Here is a 12,301-nt window from a genome sequence, read left to right on the forward strand (position 1 = left end):
TCACTGCTCAACAGCTCTCCATCCTCCCATCACTCTCTGTTTGTTCCTCCTTGCTCACTGCTCAGCCCTCCCCTTTCCCGTCACTCTCACCGCTTGCTCATTCCTCGAGAGCCCCCTCATCCTCACACCACAGTAGCCAGTAACTGCCCTACGGTGTGGGTAAGTAATACCTTCTTATAATTTACTCGATATTTTGAAATTAGTAATCATTGATTTTATATGGCATATGAATTCTTTGTTGAACTCAAGTATTTAACAGTAGCTAGATATTCTAAATCCTGATAATAATTATCATCATGTTTAGTCATAAGTTGAGTTTCATATTTATCTTTCAATTTGAGTCATTTATATTTTAAACAGTGTTATCACACATTGTAATATTTTTTAAACAGTGTTTGTGAATCATCTGTGAACTGTGATCAGTATTTGTATATCAATGCAAGGAGATTTATCAAATATGGATGTTAATGATAGTTGTTCAATACCACAATCTGAAAGTGGTCCTACTGTGGGAACAAAAACTACTGTAGATTCCAAAAGAAAGGTAATCAAAAGAAAAGCAATGAAACCGAGAAGTGAAGTATGGGATCATTTCATAAAGTTCACTAATGATGCATCAGAGATAAAAGCCAAATGCAAATATTGTGATAAAGAATTTTTTTGTGATCCATATAGGAATGGAACAACAAGTTTGAGATCTCATATTACTTCATGTAAAAAACACCCTGATGTTGTTGAAACAATTCAAGCACAGTTAAGTTTACAAAGTTCAAGAGAGGGTGAGGTGTCTCTAACTTCTTGGAAATTTGATCAAGATGCATCTAGAAAAGCATTAGCTAGAATGATCATAATGGATGAACTTCCTTTCAAATTTGTAGAAAGAGAAGGATTTAAAACATTTATGGCTATGGTATGTCCAAAGTTTCGAATTCCTTCAAGATGGACGATTGCACATGATTGTGTTGAATTATATTCAGTTGAAAGGGAAAAATTGAAAAAATTGTTGCATGATTCAACACAAAGAATTTGTTTGACCACTGATACATGGACATCGATTCAAAAAATCAACTATATGTGTCTAACAGCTCATTTTATTGATACAAACTGGAATTTACAGAAAAGAATTCTCAATTTTTGTCCAATTACAAGTCATAAAGGAGAGGCTATTAGTTTAGCCATTGAAAATTGCTTGAGAGGTTGGGGAATTGACAGAATTTTCACAATTACAGTTGATAATGCAAGTTCAAATGATGTTGCTATCAATAGTTTCAGAAAAAAGATGACTAATTGGGGTTCCACTATTTTGAAGGGTGAATATGTTCATATGAGATGTGTAGCTCATATAATCAATTTGATTGTTGCTGATGGTTTAAAAGATATAAATCAATCTGTGATGAAGGTTAGGAATGCAATTAAATATGTTAAGCAATCCTCCTCTAGATTAAGCAAGTTTAAAGAATGTGTTGAGATTGAAAAAATTGAAAGCAAGAACTCATTATGTTTAGATGTACCAACTAGATGGAACTCAACTTTCTTGATGTTGAATACTGCTCAAAAATTTGAAAGAGCTTTTGATAGGTTTGATGAACAAGATCCATGTTTTAAATTAGATCTTCAATATGTAGAATGGCATACCATTTTGAATGAGAATGGAGAGATGATATTTGACTCAGATGGTAAACCTAAAAGAGAATTGAAGACTTTTGATGGGAAGCCAACAAGTATAGATTGGACTAATGTTAGACATTTTGCATCTCTACTGCAAGTTTTTTATGAGCTAACATTAAAAGTCTCAGGATCTTTGTATGTCACATCCAATACTTTTGCACACGAGATTAGTTATATTTTTACCATCTTGAAGGAGTGGCAAGAAAGTGATGATCTTGATGTGTATTCAATGGGAATTAAAATGGAAAATAAATTTGACAAGTATTGGGGAGATCCTGAGAAAATGAATAAGTTGCTTTATATTGCGGTGGTGCTTGATCCAAGACATAAATTGGATTTCGTAGAATTTATGTTGATTGAATTATATGGAGATGAGAAGGGTGAAAGAGTAGGAAAGATTATAAAGGACACTTTATTTGCTTTGTACAAGAATTATAAGGAAAAAATGGAGCCTCAATGTAATACTTCAAGAGTTCCATCTATTTCAGAATCAGTTGACAAGAGCAATACTTCAAACAGCATGAGTGATTTGAAAAGACAAACAATTATAGCCAAGTATAAGAAACAAAAGTCACAAGTTTTTGGTGATGGCAACATGTCAGAATTAGACAAGTATCTTAATGAAATAGTTGAAGAGTATTGTGATAATTTTGATATTTTGGGATGGTGGAGGCAAAATTGTCACAGATTTCCTATACTTGCTCAAATTGCTCGTGATGTATTAGCCATTCCAATATCAACAGTTGCTTCAGAATATGCTTTTAGTACTAGTGGTCGGATACTTGATTGTTTTAGGAGTTCATTGACTCCAAAGGTGGTAGAAAGTCTTATTTGTACTCAAGATTGGCTTCGGTTAAATTTGAAACCACTCAACATCGAAGAAATTTTAGAGGATGTGGAAAAACTTGAAAGCGGTAAGTTTTTCTTTTTAAGAAAAAGACAATTAGATCTTTATTTATAATTATAAACTTATAAAGAGTATTGTGACAACTTGCATTTTTTTATCAGAATTCTAAAAAATTATAATGGACTCATCTTCTTCGACAACACCGGCGATAAACAATGGTATGTTTAAATATTATATTTTATTTAAATTGACCTTGAAGCTATCTAATGATGTAAGTGATCATTTTCAATTGTTGTTACCTTGTTCAATAAACATGTGGCAGTACATGTTGATTTTATGCAATTTGATTTATATAATGTAGGTTGATTTGGAAAGGATTGCAGACACATGGCTATGTTGGGGCTGACCTTGTTGCTTTATGCATTGAAATTGCTTTCCAAATGATGAATTTTATCTTGATGTAATCAAAAGATTGTATGAAGTTTTTTGTATATCTCAAACAAGTAGATGATCTATTAGCCTAGAACCTTTTGTGCTCATTGTAATTTTGCCTAGATTGTCTTGTGCAATCAAAAACACCCACTTGTTAATAGTAATTCTAACTCCTACTCAACCTTTTTCATAGCATTTTTATATTTGATAACTCAAGCTTTTAAAAGTTTACTGCTAAGGCAGCATGCTACACAAAGTTAGGTGCTTTGCTTGAAGGTTTTAAAGATGCGAGAAGTGCACTGAAAGGTTTTAAAGATTCGACAAGGAAAGGTGCAATCCAATTCCTTATGAAAGAGTATGCTATTACAAAGTTCTTACTTTGGCTATGCTATTTTTATTCTTGATACTAGCAAAATTCTTACTTCAATAATGGTTTTTTTATGTTCTGTTTGAGACTAGCAATAAGTAATATAGCTTTGTAGAGCTGCGTTTGGTAGCTATTTGATCTCTAAAAGGATTCTTCAATGGGTATACTATCTTAATAATGTACAAAATTAGTGTTGCTTATGAAACAAATATCCTCAAGACTCAAGAGACTGATATATAGATAGAAGGCTAGTGTGGGTCAAATGAGGCATGTTGGAATAGACATTTGACATTGCCAAGGAATATACCATAAAACCTGACTTTGAATATATCATGATACAAGTACAAACAAGCTAATTTTCCATGAACATAGAGCTACTGAAATAAATAGAATATGTGTTGTCCTTATCTTGTGTTTTTTTATTGCATATATTTGTTAATGTTGTTTAATGTGCTTCAGTTGATATGCATTCAAGATATTATTTATCAAAAGCTTTTATTTTTTTATCACATAAATTAATATAATTTCAGCTCATGATCAGGTGCATTAAATAGATCAATAAGATTAACAGTGGAAAATTAGTCCAGAGGAATTGAAAGAGAGACGGGTTAGTACATCACTAATTGTTGTGAATGTTTCACTTTTGTACATGTTATTTACTCAAATTTGTTTCCAGGCAAAGACTATGCAGGACATGATCCAAACCAGAAATACAAAGCATTTTAACAGAATATGTTATGCAATAAGTACCTTTTAGTTCCCGTATTTAATTTATACCATTTGTATTTTTAGTTCTATGTAAAATTATTAATTTTTGTCTGCCTTTTAGGTTTTGGTTGACTTCCAATTCCAGGAAAACCGAAAGCTATGTCTTCCAGTCACTAGATGATTAAGCTGTGGCAGTATGCTTATAAGGAGGCTTATTCCTCAACCAGGCCAAGGTAAACCAGGCTTTAATGGCATATTGGTTTTAAATACTGTCTTTGTTTCATATTCTGGGCAATCTTCTAACTTCTAAGGACATTTTCATTGCAAGGTTGTGCCTGACGGAGATCGACATGGAAGCCCAGTAATTGGTGATAGTGGATGAAGAAATGTTTCTGTTAATGATATTTGCTTTTGAAGTCGATAGTTTGTTGTGGATAATGCTTCTGAGTTTGGCTTAATTAATTTTCGGAAGCACTTGGATTTTAGTCAAATGCTTGTATAGAACTTAGTTAATATTGCCATCTGTTGTATTTGCAGGTCTCGTAGTGTATAATTTGAATATTACTAACAATGCAATGTTGAATAGCTTGATAAAGTTAGATATATTGAATGTATGAGATGAATGAATTGTTTCAATCACTCTGTAATTTACTCATTAGTATTTTGTCAAATTCAAATCTTTTAAAATGGCCCCTTAAACTGTTGCAGTGGTTTCGAAATACACCATAAAAATTTAAATATTTGCTAGTCAGGCTATTATCAGAGCTATGTCTCCCCTCACGTCGGAAATGCTACTTGTTGCACACTTGCACTTGGCAAACGCAGCATCACCTCAAGATTTAGGAAGACTCGCCATTTCAGTGTTGTCTTCATTTCCCAGTTGGAATCAATTGAACTGCAATTTGCAACCTTTCTATCGATCAAATCTTGCAGCCTATATGCATTTGATCTGGTCCATAAGATTAGGAATAAAAGCTATCAATAACGAATAAAAGCTTATAAAATATAGACAAGGTAAACAAACACAGTTCGGTGGCAAAGCAAACTCTTTTTATCAATTCGGTGGTTGTACACAAACATAATACATAAAATCAATTATTCGGCTTATTCGGTAACCGATTTTTAATCGGTTCGGTTTGCTCGGGTTTTAAAGAGGAATTCGGTCGGTTCGGTTTTTTTTATAAAAATCGGTTTATTCGGGTTCGATTTATTCGGTTCGGTTCGGTTCGGTTTTAACCGAATACTCACCCCTACCTATAAATAAGGGGCAGCAGGCGCCCCCAACCTTTGCCCCACTACTTCTCACTTTTGCCAAGGTTCACTTTGAATCTCAGTGCGAAAGTACTCTAAATCAAAATTTTCTTGTGGTGAAGACGCTGTTGCGATTCAACCGAGGTCGTCAAATCTATATTTTTCGATGGCTCCTCGGTAAAAAATTCTTCCCCTCTCTAAAATTTTATTTTTTGTCTTCTCAATTTTTTTTGAATATTCTTTTATTTATATATAGTAGGAAACGAACAAACACTGGTGCTGGACCCTCCAATGCTAGTACAGACCCTAGGTTTCCCACAGACGAACTTAGGATTAAATTTGAGTCCACCATTTATAAGGCCATTAGGACTACCTGCATAGATAGATCGTTCTTTCTAAGGTCATGTCCCTCTGCTTTAGAGGTTATAGGCCACTATAATTTAAGGAACCTTGTCGAATGTACCAGTCCAATAAACATAAGTCTGTGTGCCGAATTTTGCAATAACCTAGTAAAAGTAGATGATCTCACCTATACCACTAGGGCAGCAGGCACCGATATCGTATTTTCCCCTACGACCATCCGAGAGTTTTTAGAGTTGCGTCCATCTACTTGCTCCTTTTTGTGCTATCCTCCGAGGGATCTACCGTTCGAAGATCCCTACTCACATATTACTCTCGATACGATTTATTCGTATTTTTTCGGGGGAGAGAGAGATCCCACGGTGACACAGTTTAGGTCAGTAGAACTTCGAGTCCAGGACTACGCTCTTTATAGGGTTGTAGTCCTTTGCATTTTACCACTGACTACTCGAGACATCGCTGTGATGCGCCCTTTCCATTCGTTCTTACTTTATGCCCTGATTCATAGGTTAGAAATTGACATCAGCCTACATATCTTCTCCACCATCATCTATTCAGCTGGATATGTGACTGACAGTAGAGTCCATATGCCATTTGGTCACATTCTGACAGCCTATATGTCCTCGTTGCACATTGATGTCACTAGGGGGGACGTTGCCCATATGACCGAGTTCGATGTTATAGTCGCTCGGAACTTTTCCCTAGCCGGCATCCATATAGATAGAGATGACGGGACTATGTCTTGGCGGAGGGGGGCACAGCACCAGCCCGATCCAGACGCACAGGTGGACGAGTTCATGCTCGCACTATTTCCAGAGGAAGCCGCACCGGCTCCACCACCACCCCCAGCTCGAGCACCACGACACGCTCCCCGCACTCTAGCCGACCGTATGACCGGACTAGAGAGAGCTATGGCGAGCCTCCAGCAGGAGAACTCTGATTTTCATGGGGACATACGGTGAGAGGTTGCCGAGTTACGAGCCGCCGGGGACACCCGACACACTGAGCTGATGGCACTTCTTCGATCCTTGGGATCTGGACCACCCCCTTCATCATCTCAGTAGCTTTAGTGATGACCTACTTCTGTAGCTACACTACTTGTAAAACATTTTGGATTTATCTAGTGGCATTTCAAACTTACATTGAATATGTTCTATCTTAATAGGCTAGGATCTTTCAAAAATACTTTCAAAAATGATTTTACCAACTTATAGGTTAAACTTGTTTGTTTTCAAAACTTTCCATTTTTAGATTTTCAAAAACAGTTTTGGCCTTAGACTAGTTTTGAATCCTTAGAAAGCATGTACCCATAAGACTAGTTTTTGAGCATCTCACCAACACCTTAGGTTTACCTTGCTTGTGTTTGACAAACATAGAAAGGGGTGAGATGCATAGGCCAACTGTCTGGACTTAAGATGCTTATTTCAGTGCATCAACATAAGTCTGGACGTTAAATACAATTCAGACATTAATCAGATTCAAGTTCATCAGTCAAGTCAAACACTGACTGGTTATAATTAACTTAATCTGACTAACCAAGTGAAAGCTACTATCTTCTGATAGTCAGTTAGTAGCTAATTGGTTAGACAGCTGGTTAGAGTAAGTATCAAGTTCAGGGGGAGAATAAACTCAAATTTTGTATGTTTGAAAAATAGCTTTTAAAACCTAACCTATGTTTGAACATTAATTTTCAAACCTGATTTGAAAAATTAACTATTTCCAAAATTAGCCTTAAAAATTAATTTTGACAAAAATTTTATTTCTTGAAAAGTTTAAATTTTGCTTTGTTTTAAATCGAAGTTGAAAATTTACCTTTTTGAAAATTAAATGTTACTTAAATATAAAAAGTAAATTTGAAAAACCTGTCTTGAAAATTTCTACATGCTTGAAAAGTTAAACTTGATTAACTTTAACTTTTCAAAACTCAACGTGTCTACCCCAAGTCAACTTGACTATTTTTTAACTTGGTGTTCAAAATTGTACTTTTATCTTTCAAATTTTGAACCAAACTTAGCTATCTTTCAAAATTTGATTACCTATTACAGTAACTCTTCACTATGGTTATTTACCTTTGTTCATTTTTTTGATGAATTCCAAAGGGGGAGGAGGGTTTGGTGGTTAAGTTAGATAAAACAATTTGAAAATACAGACTAACTTAAAAACCACATAAATGCATGTTGTTTCGTGCATATGTTTTCACTAACTTAACCAGGTTGTCATTCCATCAAAAAGGGGGAGATTGTTGGTGCGGTTAGCACTAATGATTTAACCCAGGTTTTGATGAATGACAAATAGGTTAAGTTAGTTTTGTTGTTGTCTGACACTTTGATCGAGTGTGCAGGAAAAGTCCAGCTAGGTCGACGGGCTGACCGGATAGATGGCGAGAAGTCCAAGCGGGTCGACGGGCTGACCGGACGCTTGGCGAGAAGTCCAGCTAGGTCGACGGGCTGACCGGATAGCTGGCGAGAAGTCCAAGCGGGTCGACGGGCTGACCGGACGCTTGGCGAGAAGTCCAGACGGGTCGACGGGCTGACCGGACGTCTGGCAGGTAAGAAAGGTAAGTCACTGGAAGGGAGTGACTGTGAGGACGCGTTCCCGGGAAGGGGACATTAGGCGTCGATCCGGCTTAGATCCATTTCGGATGTCTAAGTCGAGATCGTGACTAGATTCCGGTCTCGGAGAGACGGAATCTAATTCATACTCTTTTTATTTACCTGTTGAACTTTAACTGTGCTGACAATCTGTTTTACAGGATATACATTTGCCTCGGACTAACTTTGTTTTGCAGGAAAAGGGAGTTTTCTGGAACAAGGTAGTCCGGGCGCCCGGAGGGGATCCGGGCGCCCGGAAGGGATCCGGGCGCCCGGAAGGCGAATTCTATCCAGCCAAGTCGTCGCCACGTGGAGCATCTCGGGTGGAGCAGCTACGTCACATTCCAGGCGCCCGGAAGGGATCCAGGCGCCCGGAACAGCATATAAAAGAAGCCCCAGACAGGAGCTTCAGAACACTCAATCAAGCTGAGAACTCTTCTACTGCTGGTCTTGCTGCTCGATGCTCAGTGCGACGCCAACAAAGCTCCGACACTATGCTTCGTCTTTTCCCTTTTGTCGGTATTTGTTTTTCAGTTTCATTAGCATTCCCTGTACGGTTCTTTTGTAATTATTATTCCGAATTGCTAGTGATTGCCCAACGAAAGTGGTCAAGGACCACGGGCCTTCGAGTAGGAGTCGTCACAGGCTCCGAACGAAGTAAAAAACAACTGTGTTCATTTACTTTTCCGCTGCGTATTTATACTCTTGTTTTTCGAATCGATATTCACCCCCCCTCTATCGAATCTAACGGTCCTACACATGCGTGCGTCTCCTGTCAGGCAGAAGGAGGCACACTTCACCTTCTCGTGTTTTGGCCAGTCCAGAAGCTCCATCGTGCTCTCTAGTGTTTTGAACCAGGCTTGTGCATCCCATGGTTCACTAGTGCCTGAGAAGTTCTCTGGCTTGACTCGCTGCCACTGGATCAGATAGGCTTCCTTTCTTGGCTCAGCTGCTGCGACTACTAGGGCTGGTGCTGGTGCTGGTGCTGTAGGCTGAGCTGGTGGAACCTCTAAGACTACCGGAGTCGTCAAATTCGGTTCCGGGGTGACTGTGGGGGTATTCTGCTGATTAGCCTTTAAGGTGGCTATTTCCTGTTGCTGTTCAGCTAGCTGCTGCTGTAACTGAGCCACTAATGCTGTTAGGTCTGGAGGAGGCACTGAACTGCCTGCCTCTTGCTGGGGCTCAGTAGCTAGTGCCCTTCTAGTTGGGCATCCTCGTGCCATTTCTAAAAACATGGAGAACATAACATAACTAAGGTAATCACAGTTATATAACTACTGATATCATGTTCAAGAACTATCACATACTAACAAGCAATAGGCATATAAACATGAACTGTAATAACAAACAAGGAGCATAAATAAAGTAGAGTTATTCTTACTTGGAAGTTGCAGGTACAATGCTGATGTGTGTGTAGGAAGTATGGAACACTGCTCTGATACCACTCTGGAACGACCCTCCTTCTGGGTACTGGCTGTAAGGCCGATCGTCATAAAAATGCTAAACTATACTGTGCGAAAAGCTGGGCTAATTAAAATTTTACTCTACTAAGGATGGATACAACTGATAAGAAAGGTCTAAAGACCTTCTTTGCTGGTGTACACATGCTAAGGAGGGGAAACTGAACATCCCAACTGAGCTAGGGACTAGAAACTAAACTTCCCAACTACCTACGAACCTGCCGACCGATCCACAGATCGATCGGAGCTGCGGTCGTTCTGTTCCCAACTGGATCGGTCGGCAGACCGATCCATGTATGTCTAGATCGGTCGACTGACCGATCCAGGCACGCGAAACTCTCCTGGAACGCTACTGTATCGTGCTGGATCGGTCGGCTGACCGATCCAGGAGGATACAGTAGCATACTGTATCTGTCTGGATCGGTCGGCTGACCGATCCAGTGGCACTGCTCAGGCCCTGATCGGTCTGGAGACCGATCAAAGTTCTGATTTCGCCCGGGAACTCTTATTTCAGCACTTTGGCGTGCCAAAACCTCACACAACAACTCTAAACCAATGCAAATCACACTAATATAAAACTACTAACATTGTAACCGGGCATACTACATAGTGCATGGTTTACTATTTCATAACACTTAACAATCAAAACTGAATAATGAAAACTAAAAACGCAAAGTGCTAATACTGAAGTAAAACTGTTTAGATCCCAAAGATCTTTATTCCAACTCCTGTCCACACACATCTTGATAGCATTGCCCTCCAGCCTCCGCTACTGATCCACTTTTCCTTTATCTTTATCTGCAGTATAAGAAAAGTAGTATCTATAAGCTAAAAAGCTTAGTAAGAAACTATCTACCTCACAAAAACATGTAAGCGATGCGAATATGCTTTGGAAATCATGTTATTTGAAAACATGCATTGAGCTTATTAAAGCATGGCATACTGAAACATGGTATAAACACTGAAACATGGCATGCATCATAAACTAAGCATATAATCATATCATAGCATCAACTAGAATAAACTATGCTGAAAACCGAACTGAAACTGAAACTATACTTGAGCTAAACTAGTGCTGTTCTGATGCTATAGTCACATATCTGAATAAACTTTGAAAGATAATAGATATAAGTGAAAATACATAATCATGCTGTTTGAGCCCGGCAACTGTACTTGCTGTGCGCGCAAACCCTAACTAGACCCGGGTTTGCAAGTCCCGAATTTAGTAGGGTTAACTAGGTTATCTAAACCGAGGGACGACTGTGGGAGTCCAACCCAATGGATATCTGATCCAGTAAAGTGCCACTGAAAATAAAATACTGAATATAGCTAACTATTTTAACTTGCTGTTTCTAGGTTATCTGAACCTAGAGCTAGGTTATCTAAACCTAGAGGCGACTATGGGAGCCCACCCATTGGACCGTAGTCCCATGTAAGCTAAAATAAACTGATTTGCTGTTTTAAACGCTTCTAATGCATTTAACTAAGCTATTAAAATGCCTAAGTTGCATTTTTTTACTGATCTAGTTACTTTGTCGAACACCTAGTGTGCCCCAACTCTCCTCTTTATTAGGGAGATCACCTTTAGGCACCCGACAACGTCTACAACCCCAAACTGAAGAGGGTAAACGTGTCTGGCCCATCTAAAGGTGCTCAACTAAATCCCTAAACCTGCGAGGAGGGTTAAAAACACCTACATGTCGACAAAACCTGCATAAAACTAAACTAATGCACAAAAAATCCAAACGTAGCTATTATACTGCAGGTGAGGGGTTTCTTACCTCCTATTCGTAATTTCTTACGATTCTAATCGCTAGAGTTCCGGTGGAGATGACCTTCTCGACGATCCGCTCACGTCTTTGCGTTCCTCTCGCGGAGAAGAACCTTTTTCGTGTTGGAGTCATCGTCGGAAGATGTTCCCTTGACCCTTGGCTTGGTGTGCCGAGAGGAGGAGGAGGGAAAAAGAGGTGGTCGGCGGAACTAGGTTGGGGAGGAGGAAAGGTCACGAACCCAAATAGAAAATAAACCAAACCCCACTTAAATCTTCTATTTATATTAAGTGGTAAAGTTCCGCCCAAATCCAACTTAAATAAAATTGTTTCCCTTTCCTTTCAGCACGGCCCTGCTGGGTTCAACTGGTTACTAGCATTATCCCTAAGCCATAGGTCTCGGGTTCAATTCCCGCTAAGGCCATTTTCGTTTTCTAATCATTTTTTCTACTTCCGCTACTCGAAAAATTCCGGAAAAATATCTAAAAATTCCAAAAAATCACAGAATAATTCTAATGCAAGTTTGAGAATTTTCGGGCGTTACACTCAATCACCTGGGTGGCATCTGGGGTATGCTTCTTCCGCATAGAGACATGAAATACGTTGTGGACAGCTGACATTTCCTGGGGTAGCTCTAGCTCATATGCTACTTTGCCCACTCTTCTGCTGATAAGGTATGGTCCCACATATCTGGGACTAAGTTTGCCCTTCTTCCCAAAACGCATCACTCCAATCATGGGAGCTACTCTGAGGAACACTGTATCCCCGACTGAAAACTCTAAGGGTCTACGCCGTGTATCAGCATACCTTTTTTGGTGGCTCTGAGCTGTCTCTATCCTCTAGCGGAT

At 38.9% G+C, this 12,301-nt stretch overlaps 1 protein-coding gene across 1 annotated transcript; it reads left to right on the forward strand.

Moving 5' to 3' along the window:
- Positions 1–457: 457 nt before the first annotated feature.
- Positions 458–4,040, forward strand: LOC122033861 (zinc finger BED domain-containing protein RICESLEEPER 2-like). Its single transcript, XM_042593018.1, has 3 exons — positions 458–910; positions 1,118–2,582; positions 3,991–4,040. The coding sequence occupies exons 1-3, from the start codon at positions 458–460 to the stop codon at positions 4,038–4,040; spliced, it is 1,968 nt and encodes a 655-aa protein (XP_042448952.1).
- The last annotated feature ends 8,261 nt before the right edge of the window (positions 4,041–12,301 follow it).

This window comes from Zingiber officinale, chromosome 11B (assembly GCF_018446385.1).
Source record: "Zingiber officinale cultivar Zhangliang chromosome 11B, Zo_v1.1, whole genome shotgun sequence".
Classification (NCBI taxonomy): domain Eukaryota; kingdom Viridiplantae; phylum Streptophyta; class Magnoliopsida; order Zingiberales; family Zingiberaceae; genus Zingiber; species Zingiber officinale.

Bases quoted from the DNA above. Each gene is read 5' to 3' on its own strand.
- LOC122033861 (XM_042593018.1), top strand. From the start codon at position 458: ATGGATGTTAATGATAGTTGTTCAATACCACAATCTGAAAGTGGTCCT. The intron at 911-1,117 runs GTATGTCCAAAG...TGGAATTTACAG, and splicing joins TTAAAACATTTATGGCTATG to AAAAGAATTCTCAATTTTTG. The intron at 2,583-3,990 runs GTAAGTTTTTCT...ATTTGTTTCCAG, and splicing joins TGTGGAAAAACTTGAAAGCG to GCAAAGACTATGCAGGACAT.